This window comes from Myotis nattereri, assembly GCF_964212035.1.
Source record: "Myotis nattereri genome assembly, chromosome: X".
Lineage (NCBI taxonomy): Eukaryota > Metazoa > Chordata > Mammalia > Chiroptera > Vespertilionidae > Myotis > Myotis nattereri.
Window position 1 is genome coordinate 140,489,453 of NC_138078.1, and position 18,631 is coordinate 140,508,083.

General features: G+C 42.8%; 1 protein-coding gene across 1 annotated transcript; it reads right to left on the reverse strand.

Annotated features, from left to right (window-relative positions):
- Window positions 1-339: 339 nt before the first annotated feature.
- LOC308511903 (PWWP domain-containing DNA repair factor 4-like) lies at window positions 340-1,998 on the reverse strand (the record flags this gene model as incomplete). The annotated part of the gene is made up of 1 exon (XM_081081738.1): window positions 340-1,998. The coding sequence occupies one exon, from the start codon at window positions 1,996-1,998 to the stop codon at window positions 340-342; it is 1,659 nt and encodes a 552-aa protein (XP_080937864.1).
- Between the last annotated feature and the right edge of the window lie 16,633 nt (window positions 1,999-18,631).

An 18,631-nucleotide genomic window follows, 5' to 3' on the forward strand; every position in this document is an offset into this window, starting at 1 on the left:
CCAAAGCTCCGCAGCTCCTGCATTGAGTGTCTGCCCCTTAGTGGTCAGTGCACATCATAGCTACTGGTCTGACAGTCTAACGGTTGGACCATTGCTTAGGCTTTTATATATAGAGAAATAAACTATATTCAAAAGTGATTTTATTAAAAAGTGCAGACAGTTACACATCTGAGCAAGCAGAGAGAAGTACAGTATTGGCAATATTTTAACAAATTCAGCATATTTCCGAGTTTCCAGAATGACTTTACATGCTATAGAGAATGGAGGGATCACACGTTTTGTGCAGCCAGGGTTTCTAACTAATGATACAAATGAGAGTCTCTCTGTGGAGGGGAAGAGTTATCTAGCCCTGATTGCTGGTCTCTTGCTTATTTTCTTCAAGATATTTTTATCAAAGAGTTCTTTTTCCCGGTAATGCACAGGGGGCCCTCGAAGGTACTTTTCTTCTGCCTTCTTGTAATCTACCCCATCCAGGGCAGCGATGGAACAGATGATGGCTTCTGGCAGAAGGACTTCCAGGACAAAACTCACTTTGTCATCTCTGGTCAGATTCAACTTGTTCTTGTCTATGTGCTTGTAGATCTCCTGTAGATGCTGCATCACAACATCCAACTGGTCTTCATCCTCCAGGTAGGTTTCAATGCAGATCACATACCTGCTTGAATTCAGAAAGGACGTCAGCCATCTGGACTGCTTCCTGCCTTTGAGGATGTCCAGAAGGTGGTGGTCGGCCCCCTTTCTTTTCACGATGAAGTCCACAAGCTTCTGGTTGTCTCGGTCCCAAGCGGCCTTCATGCGATCAGGGAGGATCTTCTTGCGGGGCCTCCTCCCATCCGGAGAGCTCTCCTCCTCAGAATCTTCCAGGTCTGCATAATTCACCTTTGGGAAGGCAATGTACAGCTCCCCCTCTTGGACGTCTCTCCTCAGTGGGTAGCTGATGTCAGCAGCATAGTAGTCGAGAAAAGAGCCTGCGAAAGACCCCTGAGCGAGCCCTTCTCTGTAGTGGGAAATCAGGGAGAAGCACCAGTCCACGCTCTGTTCGTACACCTTCCTGGCTCTCTTCAGCAGCTTCTCCTTCCCTTTGCATTCCAGGTGCTTTAATCTCCGAAGAGGCACTTGAAGGCCACTCTGGTCATGGTGCATGTCTGCCTCAAGTGGAAGCACCCTGGCCGTCCGCTCCGTATGGTTCACACTCTTGACTACTGCTGGCCAAAACGGGTGATTTTGAAATTTAAACCAGACCATCATTCCTGTTTCAATGGGACATGGCTCCTGTGGGAAGGCCATGCTTGTCGGTTGTCCCACTCCCTTGGTGACCTTCTTCTTAACAGTGGTGGTTGGGTGAACAGCCTTTGAGTCAACTGAAGGCTGCCGTTTTTTCCGTTCTTTCTTAAACACGGGTCCCCACTGCTTCCTTACTTTGCCTGCTAAACGGGATGAAAAACGCGGACTGGGCTTAGGGGCGCTGGAGGATGCCGCTGCCCCTTCTGAGCCTGACGCTTGGACACCTTCTTCAGGATCTTCAATGCTCCCGGAGGAGGGAGAGCCTTCAGAGGAGACAGCCAGGGTCTTTGGGCAGGTGCCGCGTGGTGCCTTTCTTTTCCGGGCCTTGGGCACAGTGACGCTCAAACTAGGTGGCTGAGAAGGAAGGATGCCTCCCTCTTGAGCACCTGCAACTTCCTCCTTGGCTGTGACATGCTGGGAACGAGCTCTTGAGGTGCCTGTCTTTGCCTGGCCCTCTGTCTCACGCTCATCTTCTGAAAGTGGTGGGAAGTTGGAGCACATGCTGCAGCTCTGTGGGGGCCTTCTTTGCCTTCTCTTTGGAGCAGGAGCAAGGGGGGTGTGCACCTGGGATTTGTCACCTTCGGGGGCATCCTCACCCTCTGAACCTACCAACAATGACTTGGGGTTTTTACTTTTCCTGAGACTTCTCTGTGAGTTCCCTTTGGGCTTCGGAAACTTTTTATGAGATCGCTTCTGGGGTCCCTTTTGAGACATCGTAGGGGTCTCTGGATCATTGGATGCCCTTGCTGCACCCAAGTTTGCTCTCTCTTTCAGAATCTCCAGTGCCATAGTAAGAGCACTTTTGTAGGCCTCTCCCTCTCCTGGTGGGACTCTGGCTGTGGTCTGGGCCCCTAGTGAGGTGGTAATAGACTCAATTTGAGACTCATCAAGGATCTTTATGTCTCTGTTTTTCACTTTAACTTTTTTACCCACTGAGAGTATTTGAACTTCTAGAGAACATATCTTTTTCCCCTTATTTTTTGGTAAGGTTTCAGATCTGGACAGAACCCTTGCTGGCCAAAAGTGGCCTTTCCAATTGCATAAGACATACTCAGAGTCCATTATGATGGGACATAGGTAACTAAGAGGTAACTAACAGAGGTAGATGGGCCCGGCTGTCATATATACAACTACAGCAGGTGTCCCCTAAGACAGTGTTCTTCACCACAGCTTTCTTCCTAGGATGACAGAGGGTTTACCGCTTGTGTGGCCTGTGCTCCACCTGAATCTGCCAGAAATGCTGGAACTCGTGTTTTGACAGACTACACTGGAGAATACTGGAATATGGAAAAGAAAAAAGGAGTATCAGAAACCTCTTTTGTGGAAATAGAAGTTGGTCATTGAGAACTGATAAGAGATAAATATAAAGAAGGTGTAACAGACTGAATTGGTGAGGAGGGCAGGATACAAGTCCAATATCTTAGGGAAAATATACAGAAGCTACCAGGAGAGTATTATAGCCTTCTGAACCCAACTCTGTGCTCTATTTGTTGCTACTGCATATTAAAGGGCACCTGTGTGAGGAGGTGGGTGTCATGTCCTGGATATAATTTGTGTTATTGGACATCCTGGGCCTTTTGTGCTCTGTGGGGCTCATGCTAGGGGAATGCTTGAGTGTTTCTTTTCTGGTGTGCTAGTGCCACCATGTGCCCCAAGGAAGCCAGAAATGATCTCTGACCACAGATACTGGGTGTTCGCACAATATCATGTTCAAGAGCGTGAGCTTAGAATCCAGAAGTTCAGGAAGCTCATATGGTGGTTAGAGGTGTTCCCCTTCTTAAGGATTGCTGCAGTCTCAAGCCGTTGGCTGGGACCTGCACCTCTCCATTTCTCTATGGTGCTGCCACCCCCACCACCCCAGCACCAAATCAGTGTGAAGTAGTGACTGTAGAGGGAGGAGCAACATAAACCACACCTCAAATGTCAACATGAAATCAATGATTGCAATGAAATGTGTAGTAAAATGAGAAAGTCTTACCAATCCCCGTGGTAGGTGTGGTTCTGTGAGCAGGATTCGTTGAGCCACAAATTCCAACTACTTGTCGGACAGACCCTTTACCCTTCTGCACTTCTGAAGGACACTGCCCTTCCAGGTATCAAATGGCACCAAATGCCAATATCCAAGACCTGTATGCCTCTATGTCAATCTAGAAAATGCAAAAGAGATATAAAGTTAAGCCAATGGAATGGGGATTGATTCATCACTTTCCCTTCCACAACTCTGGAATGCATGTCACACTTTTTATTTTTTTGTATGTAGGAAATGTTTTAATAAAAATTTTGTAACTTAATTTTTACAATGTCCTGTTATACATAATTATTTTTTATTGTTTAAAGTACTGAGAAATGTTAGTTACATCTCATTTATAATGTAGATGTCATGCTTCTTTTCATCCTTCCTTTCCATTTCAAAATATATCCACCTTGAGCTGCTTAGTTTATTCTAGTCCCTGCTATTCCACAACAAAGGGAATTACTGCTTTCATGATAGTCCTCGCCTGTCTTGGACACATGAATTATCACAGAGTAGCAGTGTGTGTGTGTGTGTGTGTGTGTGTGTGTGTGTGACACAAACATGGGTGCTGTAATGTTAGTGTGTGTGTTGTTTTGTGCATCTAAAGAAACATTAAATGGGCTTTTGGAGAATATAAAATGTGTGAGTGATATTTGCATGAGACAACATATTATTTGTATATATATTTATTCTTCACCCAAGGACATGTTTTATTGATTTTGAGAGACATAGGACAGAAGAGAGAGAGAGAGAGAGAGAGAGAGAGAGAGAGCAAGAGAGAGAGAGAGAGAAGAGAGAACCATTGATCAGTTGCCTGCCTCACATGCCTTGACTGGGGATCGAACCCACAATTAACTCAGGTATGTGCCCCTGACCAGAAATCAAACCCGCAACCTTTTGGTGTATAGGATTACACTCCAACCAAGCCACACACTGGCCAGTGCAAGATGTCATTACAGATGCTCCCACTCAATATGATGGGGAATAAGCATCCGACACACTTCCTAGGCATGCTTGTGCACACATCTGCACACATGACCCAGGACTGCATTTCTTCACTCAAGAGCATTTTTGTCAATCTCTTGACAATGTAGGTCTTGCAAAATTTAAAGATGTAAATCCATTTCAGACATATAGTTGTGTGGAATACAGATGCAATCATTCTCTCAATCCCCTTCTTTGCACGCAGAAATACACTGTTCATAGGTTCTACTTTTCTGTATACATCATACAGATTTGCATTATAATTCACTTACAGATTTCAGCTCATCCATTATTGGCCTCAAATAATGTGCTTTGTAAGAGAAATGTTATTTCTACAATACCTGGCTGCGTATTCAGCTTTGTTCACACACACTCATAGAGAGAACACGAACTACACCAGGACTAAATGTACATAATTTGGAATAACCTGCTCAGCCTTTGTCTTGGACCAGGGTGAGCAATCCTGCAGGCGTCAGGCTCCTTTCTTAGAGGATTTGGTGCACCTGCTTTCAGAGCACAGGTGTCATGTGGAGACAGAACAGAACAAGGAAGGAAAAACAGGTGACTCAGTCACTGCAGTGTCCCTGCAGCAAGACCTGCCAGCCCATCACACAACACAGGAGTGCCTGCGTCACCTCAGTCCCCACCACAGAGCAACCAACATCCCAAGAAGCATGTACACACACACACACACACTCACACACACACACACACACACTCGGAGTGACATGTGACATTAAAGACACAGATGCCTGATAGTGATGCATGTAATCCACACTCTCTGCCTCTACACATGCATATGCAAATGGTTTTGCTTGCAGTTCTGGATGCTATTTTCAGCTCCTCTTAGTTCCTGGTTCTAAAAACAAACGTGGAAATCCTAAAATGATGTTAATTTTTCATTGTTGACACTGTTATAGATTTTCCCCTATGAAAAATACTAAGCATCAGTAATCAAATAGCTAGGAATGCTTACTGAAATATATACTGCACAGAATGTAGAATATTTATTCTGTTTATACACATATTCTATAACATATGAAAGCTTCTAAATCATACAAACACTTTGAATAGTTTCTTGCATTCACATTTTTGTACATCTTTTCAACTATCACTTGGACCACTTTCAAGAGACAAGCAAAATATCAACTACAGTTATGTTTCCAGTTACTAAAGCAATATATCCTTATGAGACAAACGAAGGGAAGGGTGCTGAATGAAAACAGTAAATAATCTTCCTGTCTTATACTTTGGCCCATGGTCCAAACATCTTCCCTTAAGTGTTGGTGCATACTCTTGCAGATGATTTATTTCATATTTTATACGAAGAGGAGCACAAATGTCTCTGCTCCCTTTACAGATGTGTACAGGTAGGTGGATAGATACATGATGGATAGTTGGATAGATAGATAGATGATAAGTAGATAGATGATAGAGAGAATACTATGTAAATATCCTCTTTTGCACACCAGGCACAGTGTCTTAAACCCAGAACATTGAACAACACCAAACTAACATTTCAAATAACCCCAAAGCCTCAGAGGGCTTGAATGCAAAAATGCTTCCAAAGTGTTAGTTTACAATGAAATCAAACTTGCCTGCAGAGAGATATACCAGAAGAAAACAAAAGGGCAAGATAAATAGCAACTCCACAATCTCTAACTTCATAGTGAATTTCAGACCATCAGGAAATAAAGTTATTAAATGGACTAGACTCCATTTTTCAGGTCCTGGTATAACTTTTGTTCCATTTTATCTGCTCTTTGACTGAGCAATCAAAGAAGCGGATGACATAGAGCTTTCATCTCTCCAATCAGCAGCCATGATTTTCGGGAGAATTACTTGGAAGGTCTAGTCATTCACTCCCTTCCCCAGTGAGGCCTGCAATCACTTGTGAGGGAAAAAGGAAAGAAAACGGTGCTATGAAGGTGTTGTGTCCAAATGAGGGCACTTTTCTTGAGCTGAGCCCAGCACCTCTCCTCAGGCAGAAATTCTCTCATCTTCACCCCAACTGCCCACCCCCCACCCCATCAACGGTTATTAGCTGTTTAGTGAGCTGCTGTGAAGCTGTAGGGTTTGTGATTCTAATTGTCCCCAAAACATGTATTTCCATAAAAAGATGAGCTGGAAGTTCCCTTACTTAATATAAAGCACACTTTATAAAATATGTTTTGAAGAAAACACATTCTTGCCTTTTTTGCACCTCTCCATTGCCAGATGAATTGGCATAAACTTTCACACATATTTCCTTTAAGCTTTTAAGATTTCATGGGACTTGCAGTCATCATACAGATATTGGCATGGGAAACTGAGGTATGACCAAGCAGAAAAAAGGGGTTAAGAGTCTGAAGTCATATTTAAATTTCCAAGGACTCATTAAGCTACACTGTTTGACTTCTTTAACCATTGTTTACGTATACTTTTAATTAAAATTTTATTTTGAGATAAATAAAGATTCACAGTTGGCTGTAAGAAATCATTATAACAGTAATAATAATAATAAAGATTTCATTGGGGCTTGAATTCCAGTTGTAGAATGGTTGGTGAAAATTGATACATTTGAACTGTTTTTCATATGTGGTTCACTAGTTTCATAAATGCCTAGGAGGCACTCCTACCTGGAGATCTGGGCTGGTCTTATACATATTTAAATAGCAAATATTACAAACTAAAAAATCATGAACTGTCTGCAGTTTTCTCAAAGAAATAACAAAAATTAGACTTCTTTCTCACCTGCAAATGATCAGCTCTGACTCTAAATACACATACTCCTCCCAATTTCCAAGCTCTGCCTCCCAATTTTTCGTTAACAAACAAGCAGGAACTCACCTCTAGAGCCATCTATTCAGAGAAAGAGAAGCAGGAGCATTTGAGCAAAGGACTACACAAAGTTTCCCATCAGCACCTTATTGTAAGACTGGAGTGAATTCTCTCCCATTCCTTTGGCAGACTCTGGTGGCTCCTCCCATCCAGTGGACCAGCTTACTTTCAAAGATGCTGTTATCCCTCCCGTCTCTATCACCTGCTATGGGGAGACCTCCTGTGTCCTCTATAACTAGTGAACTCGCACACAGCGTTAGGGTAAAGAAGTCAGGGCAGCCTTTACCACAAGTGAGACCTCCATAATTACAAACAGCCTGAGAGTGAATGAGGTGTGTATTTCAGAACCTAATGATTTCCCTGTGTTGTGCGTAAGGAGAAAGAGGTGCCCTTGTTCACAGGGTAAGTCATTGCATTGTACTCATCACAACAACATTGAACATAGGCCAGGAGCTTGCTCCCCACCGAGAAAGACTACCGAGTCTAGTCTAGTCAACAAGGGTATGCTATGTATTCAGCACAAAGACTGAGGCAGACCTTCATGTATTGACACTGAAAAAGTTAAGACCAAACTCTGACTACAGACCAATTCAGTACAAGTTATATGCTTTACATCAATTGCAACTCACATGGGGAGAGATGCTGTCCCCTTTATCTTAGAGAATGATAGACATGCAAATACAAAAAAAAAGTCTCCAATGGTCAATAGAAATGTCACGATGCGGTTCCATCCCAAAGAGAAGAGGAACGAGGATGGAAATGGGTGCTGAAGGTAGATGTTATTTTACAAATTGTGTTGCAGAATATTTCAGGAAGGACAGTTTACAAGTACATATGCCCCAAAATTGTACCTTACAGAGAGTCTAAGGGGATAGGAAATGAAATATTGGATGCAAGTGAACCAAAAGAAAGCAAGTGTAGCAAAATGGAAACATACATACCATTGTATAAAATGCAACCAGAATATATTTGAAATGTCTTGAGGTATATTTTATATGATCAAAAGAAATATTCATCATTAAGATGTATGTACCTCTCTACACGGGAGATATTCAACTATAGCAGTCCAATCAGAGAGGGGAGGGTTGCAGAATGTGCCAAGGAATAAAGCCAACAATATCCCAAGGTAAAGAAATACTTCGAATGGTAAATTTCATGTTCCCAACCACGAGCTTAACTCATTCTCTCTCTCTCTCTCTCCCTCCCCCCCCCTCTCTCTCACACACACACACACACACACACACACACACGTCCACACAGAAATACTTGCACACAGCTATGCAAACATTCATAGGTTCTTCATAGTAAAACTTCCAGAAACCAAAGTGAAATGCAAGACCTTAAAAGCAAAGAGAGAAAAACCAAGATTATATTACACTAGAGGCCTGGTGGATGGATTCCTGCACTGGTGGGGTCCCTCAGTATGTCCTGCGGGGATCAGGCCATGGCCAGCAGCAGGGAGGAGCCCAAGCTAGGGCCTGGCGCTGCACTGCTCCCTCCTGCCCATCTTTGCCTCACTTCTACTGCCACAGGCTCGCTCCCAGGCAGTCCTGATAGGGAGAGGCTGGTGCCACTAGTGGCATCAGCTGTGAGCCTGGTGTCTGTCACCAGTCCATCAGCTGAGCTGCGCTCCTACTGTGGGAATGCATTGACCAACAGGTGGCAGCTCCTGTGTTGAGCATCTGCCCCCTGGTGGTCAGTGCTCGCTATAGTGACCAGTCGAATGGTTGAATGGTCAGTCGACCGGTCACTTAGGATTTTATATAGAGAGATGATATTAGGCAGGGTCTTCTTATTATTTTCATTAGGGAGAGCTTGAAAGAATACATTGGAACCCAGGAGAACCAAAGAAAGAGGGGGCAATGAGACACTAAGAAGAGTGCCATGGCAGGAGGAATGGGCACACGTAGCTCTGGAAAAGCCAGGGGAAGAGGTGGTGGTTCTGAGAACTCATGACCTGAGAGGAAGAGACCTCAGAGCTTGAGTTCAGAACTCTAAGAAAGAGGTGCTGCCCAGCTCTATGCGGTTTCTCAAGGAGGTCAGGGGAGGGATGCAGGAAACACCAGACCCATCCTGGTGATGATGCGGAAAAGCAATGAGCTCCAGCCACAGCGCCAGGATCTGAGAGGGGCCACCCTCCACCTCAACCTGGGACCCCACTGTCTTAGGAGAGGGTTCACCAGTCTGCTGGTGCTGGTCCCTACTGAAATCAAATGTCCCTGGCCTGTAATATGAAGGGTCATTACTGGGCGTCCCTGAGAGGAGCAGGTAGGTACAGCCAGTTGGTCACATCCAGACCCTCTGTGGCCCTCTGGAGACCCCACTGGCCAAACCTCACAGGCAGTCAGAGGGCAGAGGGGAAATGGAATTGGCACAGCTCGGTTTCAGCACCGTACAGCAGCGTATAAGACTGAGGGGGAAGACAGAGACATCCTTAACCTACAACCTTCGTCTTCTTTTTTTTTAATTTTATAATCAAAATTTTGCAGATGCAATGTGCAGAGTTGGAGCACAGGTGTGTGTGTGTGTGTGTGTGTGTGTGTGTGTGTGTGTGTGTGTGTGTGAAGGGAGGGGGTCCAGGCATTTTGGTTTATGCTGGGGAGTAAGTGATAAGAAATCTAGATGATGATGGGTTTGGGAAGAGCAAGAGGACTCACTGCTTCTTCTTAAGGCACATCCCTGACAAGGAATACAAGGGCACATCCTACCAATGCTGTGCTTTTCTTTAGAAACGCAAATAAACGTATACAAACTGTTATATCAGCATCATTCACTTTCAAACACACAGCCAAAAAACCCAAAGCCTCCAAGAAGGAACTTGTATTTATGCTTATATAATAAAGAAGGAGCCATTTACAGATTTGAATTCTATTTACCTAACTGCAATTAATGGTGTGATAACAGGAAATTTGACTTATAGAGAACATGCCTCTCAGTTTGTGTGTGTGTGACTGAGGGTGAGTACAATATCATCCCCCAGTTACACAAAGTTATTCAGATCTTCCAATCCTACCCATTGTCTCATTTGCAGACTTCAGCTCTCCTCTCTCCTATCATTCACATAATAGTTTTCTACTATAAGTAGGTGTAAATGAATAAGCTTACATCTTTAAGGGTTCATGTGACAATCACACACAGAGGGGTAAAATGAGAAATACTTGGGGATCTCTGCTTTCAAGAACTCAGGTGACAGTACCCTCAGGCATCAGGTGTCCCCTAGGACACTGAAGGGGAATGAGGTATGACAGGTTATTCATCACCTTAGCCCACAACAAGCGGAGCTGCCATTCTCCCGTACAAAACAGGAGGGATTAGAGCACTTAATGTCCCACTAAAGACCATACACTGGCAACACAGACACACACACACACACACAAACTCACATTGATTGCAGACACCGACTTATCTCGATGTTTCTACAGTTATTCCATCTCTCCAGTCTGTAAATATCTTCGTTAAATGTTTCTGCCACCAGAAAACAATGGCTTACCCCAGTTGCCATGGAAACCAGAATGTCATCACAATGGTTCTCCTTGATGTTGGCTTTCTATGGAAACCAGGAACTACTAATACATCCTCAGATGTAGAGCGTTAATCTTGCTCTCAATTGCACCCCAACCAATCCAGTGAATGAATGAATGAATAAATAAATTAATGAATAAATAAATTAATATGGAGACAATACCCAGTGTTCTCATGGAATAAGCATTAGGGGGCAGGGCTGTTTTCATAATAGGGTTTTGGAGAAAAATGAAGTAAAAGGATAACAGCTTCTGGCCTCCCTTGAGACACACACACACACAAAATCACACATACACTACCCCACGCATTGGCACGCACGCACGCACGCACGCACGCACAGGCACGCATGCACGTGCCCGCGTGCACGCAATTAGGTCCCAGGTCCGGTGGACTTCCTTTCAACCTGTCAGGACACAGGCGGCTCTGTGCGTTTGTGCAGGTGAGCGCCAAGGAATCTTGGTCAATTTAAAATGACCCGGGGAGGAGCCAAACGTGAGAGGATGAAGCACCTGGAAGTCAGAGGGAGGCAAACCAGGAACTCGGGCTGTGGCAGGACCAAGGTACCCTGGGTGGACCCTCAGACAGACAGATATTGTCAGCGGGGTCAGGACACCATGGTTCCTGAGGAGCTTTTGACCTAGGACGATAGGGACTTGGGGATGAACCTCTGCCCTTTGCAATCTGTGCTGTGTGTACTGCTGTAACCACACTGCCCATGGATGGATGCTGAAAGGCAGGCTCCTAATGTCAGGGCAGAGGGCACACACTTCCTCTCTCATAGTCCTTTGCAGTAGTCTGTTTTTGGGCAAATCACTTAATAGCCTTTCTGCTCTCAAAAGGCTGCTTAAATGTCCTCAAAGGACATTAGACCCCAGCAGTGCCCGTTGGTCATTCTGGGGACTCTGGGGAGTGGTCCATAAGAACAAGTTGGGGGACCAGTGAGATCTTCCTTTCCCTGCTGTGCATCAGAGAATCAGAGCTGCTCCGTTCCCTCCCATGGAAACAACAGGTTGTAAGCGGTGGGAGGAAGAAGCAGGTAAGAACGTCCAGACCTTACCTATTCAGGCAGATAGTAAATAGATTTGCACAAATGTAAAACCAAGCCACACTTTTGCCAATTAAAAAATGATTACTAAACTTATTGGGGTGATTTTTCATATGTTTATTGGGCATCTGTATGTCCTCTTTGGGGATGTGTCTATTCAGGTCCTTTGCCCATTTTTTGAAATCAAAACCACACTTTCAACATATTTTTGGTTTTCAAAAATAGAGTGATTTTTTCCTGAAGCCTATTGATATGTAAGGAACAATGGGCTTAATATTATTTTTAATGAATGCATTAAAATTAAAAGGTTAGCCTTTTCCAAAGACTTGACTATTATATTACAGTGAACTAAAAAGTGTTATTTATAGAGTTGAAATTGTTCTGAATTGAAGCACACATTGTAAAATTAACCATTGTAAAGTATTCCATTCAGTGGCATTAAGTAAATTCATAGTATTGTGAAACCATCACATCTATCGTCTTACAAAACCCTTTGCCATGTCCTGAAGGAAATCTCATAGCCAGTAGGAAGTCAGTCACTCCTTATTCCTCCTGCCCCCATCCCTGGCAACCACTAAACAACTTTTTATCTTTATGATTGGCTTATTTCTAACACTTTATATATATTGAATCATACATTATGTGACCTTTAGTGTCTGGCTTCTTTTACTTATAGTAATGACTTCAAAGTTTATCCTCATTATAACACTCCTTCTTATGGCTGCATAATATTCTATTGCATGGAGAGTCCATGTTATGTTTATACATTTGTCAGTCCGTGGGCATTTGGGTTGCTTCCATCTTTGGCAGTTTTGACTTGTGCTACTATGAACATACACGTTCATGTATTTTATTTTATTTTATTTTATTTTATTTTATTTATTTATTTTTTTACCTTTGCTGGAATTTCATGATTGAATCTTTTTTTTTGCCTATTTTTTATTGTTTTATTGCTTAAAGTATTACAAAGAGTATTACATATGTCTCCTTTTTTCCAGCCCTTAACAATCCCCCGGCCTCTCCTACCCCCCAGTGTCTTATTTCCATTGGTTAGGCTTATATGCATGCATACAAGTCCTTCGGTTGATCTCTTACCCCCCCACCCCCGCCCCTCAACCCTCCCTGGCTTTCCCGCTGTAGTTTGACAGTCTATTTGAGGCAGCTATGCCTCTGTATCTGTTTTTGTTCATAAGTTTATAATGGTCTTTATTATCCATGAATGAGTGAGATCATGTGGTGTTTTTCCTTCATTGACTGGCTTATTTCACTTAGCATAATGCTCTCCAGTTCCATGCATGCCATTGCAAATGGTAAGAGTTCCTTCTTTTTTACAGCAGCATAGTATTCCATCGTGTAGATGTACCACAGTTTTCAAACCATTCATCTACTGATGGGCACTTAGGCTGTTTCCAGATCTTAGCTATGGTGAATTGTGCTGCTATGAACATATGGGTGCATATATCCTTTCTGATTGGTGTTTCTGGTTTCTTGGGATATATTCCTAGAAGTGGGATCACAGGGTCAAATGGGAGTTCCATTTTCAGTTTTTTGAGGAAACGCCATGCTGTCTTCCATAGTGGCTGCACCAGTCTGCATTCCCAACAGCAGTGCACGAGTGTTCCTTTTTCTCCACATCCTCTCCAGCACTTGTCGTTTGTTGATTTGTTGATGATAGCCAGTCTGACAGGTGTGAGATGGTACCTCATTGTTGTTTTGATTTGCATCTCTCCGATGATTAGTGACTTTGAGCATGTTTTCATATGTCTCTTGGCTTTCTGAATGTCCTCTTTTGAAAGGTGTCTATTTAGGTCCTTTGCCCATTTTTTGATTGGATTGTTTATCTACCTTTTGTTAAATTGTATGAGTTCCCTATAAATTTTGGAGATTAGGCCCTTATCAGATATGACATTGGCAAATATGTTTTCCCACGCAGTGGGCTTTCTTGTTGTTTTGTTGATGGTTTCTTTTGCTGTGCAGAAGCTTTTTACTTTGATGTAGTCCCATTTGTTTATTTTCTCTTTAGTTTCCAATGCCCTAGGAGCTGTATCGGTGAAGAAATTGCTTCGGCATATGTCTGAGATTTTGTTGCCTTTGTATTCTTCTAGTATTTTTATGGTTTCCCATCGTACATTTAAGTCCTTTATCCATGTTGAGTTTATTTTTGTGTATGGTGTAAGTTGGTGGTCATGTTCATGCATTTTAAATGCTTGTTTGTATTTGAGGGGTATCTCTAGGAGTGGAATTACTGCGTCATATACTTATTATATATTTAAACTTGTGAGGACCGCCAAACCATTTTCAACAGTCACTGTACCATTTAAAAATCCCACCAACAATGTATATTTTTTTATTTCCCAGCTTTCCCCACGATACTTGTTATTTTCCTTTTCCTAAGTTTTAGACATCCTGATGGATGTTACAGCTATTGCTCTAGTTTTGATTTGCTTTTATTAAGGAATACTGATATATCATCATGTGATTGTTGGTCATTTGTGTATCCTCATTCAGGTTACCTACTGATCTGTATGGTTGGTCTTTTGTCTTTTTTTTTGGAGTTGAACTCTCTCTTCTGGAGACTAGCCTCTCACTAGAAGTATGATTCGCCAATGTTCTCTCACATTATGGAGGATATCTTTTTTATCTCTTGATAGTCTTGTAATGCAAAAAGATGTTCATTTTGATGAAGACCATGTATCTATTTTTATCTATTGTTTTCCTTTGTTGCTTTTGCTTTGGATCTAATATTTAAGAAATCAGTGCCAAATCTAAGGTCATGAAGGTTTACTCATATGTTTTCATCTGAGAGCTTTATAATGTTAGCTCTTACATTTACACTAGAGGCCCAGTGCACGAATTCATGCATGGGTGGGGTCCTTTGGTCTGGCCGGATATCAAGGAGGGGCCGTGGGAGGTTGTCTGTGGGAGTGCACTGACCAGATACCACATTGAGCATCTGCTCCCTGGTGATCAGTGCATGACACAGCTACCAGTTGGTTGTCCAGTTGTCCTGTCATAACGGTCATTTAGGCTTTTATATATAGAGAAGCCGTGGGCAAACTACGGCCCGCGGGCCGGATCCGGCCTGTTTGAATTGAATAAAACTAAAAAAAAAAAAGACCGTACCCTTTTATGTAATGATGTTTACTTTGAATTTATATTAGTTCACACAAACACTCCATCCATGCTTTTGTTCCGGCCCTCCGGTCCAGTTTAAGAACCCATTGTGGCCCTCGAGTCAAAAAGTTTGCCCACCCCTGATATAGAGAGATGGTGGGTCTATTATGAGTGAGTGACTTTTTGTATATGGTGTACCTTATGTGTCTAACTTATTTGCATGCAGATACAGTTGCCCTAGGGCCATTTGTTGAAGAGACTATTTGTACCCCATTGAATGGTCATCATCAGTTGTCCCTCACCCAATTCACTGCTGTGCTTCCAAGAGCCAGTGAAATGCTGAGCATTACGTATAAGGAAGAGAATTAGAAGTCAAATATAAGCCATTGGCTTAGGGATAACGTCACTTGAGGATGTAGGCAGTATAAAAATGTGATCAGACTTTTAAAAATAATGACGCTTGCTTCCAAATCTTAGATGAATGAAGTAAAATCTGTAAACCAAAAAAGATTACAGAGCTGGCCCAAAGTTCAGTCAGGTACAAAAAAGTGAACTATTTTATAAAAAACAATGTAGGGGGAAGAGAGAGAGAGGGAGGGTGAAAGCTAATAAGATCTCCCCACAGAAAAATTGTATAGCAAGTCTACCTAGATGAATGAAGCATGAATTTCATTCCCTTCATAAATTTTATATTTTACTAAAAATTTACAGGGAATATTTATTATTTTTATAAGTAGAATAAAAACTTGAAAGTGAAATGTACGTTAACTAAGAGTGCTACATATAAAATTATTTCTGGAAAGTGGAGTGCTCTTTATTAAGTAACTTCAGGAAGGATAACCTGAAAATTAATTAAAGTTTTCTTGGCACTACCAGCATGATTCTCCTTTGCAAAACAAAGGCAATGGTGTGAGGAAGCCACCAGATGGCGATGTTGAGCTGCCATTGTTAAGGTCAGCCAGGCCATCCTTGACAGAGACAGTGGGGTTGTGAGCAACCAGGAGGATTTATTGACAATACAGATTCCAGGGTCCACCCAAGAATCATTTGGTTAGGCCTGGGATAGAGCCAAGGAACCTGGATTTTAACACTCCCTTCCCGTGATTCTGATGTAGAGGGCCCCATGTCCCCCACACTTTGAGAAACTGACATAAATATTCATTGAAACCATAGGCCTATATGGGAACGTTTAGGGACAGGGTATAAATTGAGGCAAGAACTGAGTAAAACCGAGTCCTGAGGAACACCATCACGTGAGGGCTCATTTGAGGAGAAAGAGCTGGCAATAGCAATGAGAAGTTGTCACAATGGAAGAGGACAGCAGGAGAGAACTCGCAGTTATGAAAGCCCAAGGAAGGTGGAGGGAGTGGAAAGAGCAAAGGAGAGAGAGTGCTCAAACAGGCTTCACACAGTGGTTCCCTTTTATTCAAATATCTGTCGTCGTCTTTGATTATTTTCTGGAGGAATATTCCCTCAAAGAATGAGAATGGCCTGTGACATTTGACATAATCTAAATAAGTATTCTTTTGCAATCATTGTTATATTGTCCATCCAAAAGCCACACTTATTAATAAATATTCTAGTGACTCCTAATGATGAAAATATAAGTTCTCTTTCCTTTGAAATATAATGTAGGCAATAGTTCACATTCCATGTTTGATATTCAGGAAATTATATACCAGTGGCTCAAAAAGTGGTCATAATAAAGGCAAGACAAAATTAGTACAATATAATTATGGTTATCAACAATAATGCAATTACACTATAATTAGTATTTGAGTGCTTTTGCTTTATACTACTGAGCACCTATAAGAGATCTTATGCATTATTTCACTTAATATTATTTCACTTAATTTCATCCAAATTTTATGAGACAAATGCTATTATTATCATGCCTTTAAGATAGTAACAAAGTCACTAAGGTTTAGAAGAGTCAAGAATTTAGCTCAGCCCTAGCCTGTTTGGCTCAGTGGATAGAGTGTCGGCCTGCAGTCTGTAGGGTCCCGGGTTTGATTCCCGTCAAGGGCACATGCCAGGGTTGTGGGTTCGGTCCCCAGTAGAGGGCATGTAGGAGTCAGCCAATCAGTGATTCTCATCATTGGTGTTTCTATCGCACTCTTCCTCTCAGAAATCAATAAAAATATCTTTTTTATAAAAGAATTTAGCTCAATGTCTCAGAGTTCATAAGAGGCAAATCATCATCTCATTTCGTGCTGGATTTTCAGTCCATGCTTAGAGCATTTCTGTTTCTCCTTAAAACAACCCAATATAGTCAAGTTTTTATTAATTTTGGAAAGGTGTAGATGGCAGGGGCTCCTAGCTCTCCACCTAAAATTCTCGTTCTGCTCTTCTTCCTGGATCCCTATTGAGGTTCCATTCCCAGGTTTGCTGGCTGTTAGGTGTGACCATGGGACTGAGATCTGGGCAATGGGATGTCAGTGGAAAGGATGTGTGCCTCTGCTAGGCCGAGCTCATAAGATCCTCGTGGTGGGTGCACATCCCTGTGCTTGTCCCCTTTGAGCTAACTGCAAAGGAGGCCACCTACAGGGCAATGGGCAGGAGCCCCACGGTGAAGGTGGCAGAGTTCCCAACAGCCTGAGGCCCTTGTGCAAGTGCATGGAAAAAGCCCACAGGAGGACCTTTTTGCTCTCCCAGTAATGTTCCAGGAGAAATAAATGAACTACTTTTCAGTCATTGACAAGTTTGGGTTCAAATGTTACAAGAGTAACTGTTTACCATAACTAAGGCAAGTTGGGTAAAATAAGTTATGCACTGCTCTATCATCATGAACTGCATGTGACTGCACTTTGAATAGTGGCTTAGACAAATGGGGGTTCCCTTATTCGAGGTGCCATGCAGGAAGAACAGACAATTCAGGGCTGTTACTACAGCTCAAGGAGAACCAGGTTCTTCTCTCTCCTTGCCCTCCATCCTACAATGTGGCTTCTGTCTCCAAGGTCAGAAGCACCTGTATTCCTGGCAGTATAAAGGGGAAAGGGCAAAGGGAGAAGCCAGCTGCATCTGGACAATTCAAGAAGGCCTCCTGGAAATGCTTCCAGAGTCACCTGGGACATGTGGCATGGCCAGCGAGGGGGGCGGGGCGGAACCAGGTCATGTTCCCACCTCTAGATGCAATGGGGTCAATGTTCAGGTAGTCAGTATGAAAAGATGAAGGATAGAATGGTTCTGTAGCATCAGGATCTGCCAAAGCCTTTACCTTACACATCACCTTTATAAAGTCTCCAAACCCTTGTGGGAGGGAGCTTGTCACCCTGCTCCCCTGCCAGACTTAAAGAAGCAGACTGCTCCTGAAAATTCGCAGGCACGCGCCTTTACCGTTGGTGAGCTGCTGATCTATTCTCTATGGAGGGTGGCTTCTTTGTCTTTTCATCTGGCCTGATCGGCATGAAGCTTCCATGGGTTTATTGTTTCACAACTCTTAGGTGCGTCCCAAAACGTCAAAGTCAGTACCTCTTTCAATTAATTTATTTTGAAATTTACATGGAAAATGACAACTTTGTAAAGGACTTCCAGGCCTACAGTCACATTCCACAAAGCATTTTCTGTATACTTGCAGATGCAAACACTACTAGGGACCATGTATCACAGCTGAAGACTCAGCTTATTTCCAGAGGAACAAAGGTAGACAGAACAGTGACAGGTGAGGGTCTGTGGAGAGCAATGGATCAAAATACCAAAGGTCTAGTCCTCGCACTACAGTGAAACTCTGTGGGTGTGGGTAACCAGTTGTACTCTTTGATGCCCAGTCTCTTAAATTATAAAGTGGGGTTATATGAATTACTCTCCCAGAGGGTTATCAAGATAAGTGAATGAATCATGGGTTTGTA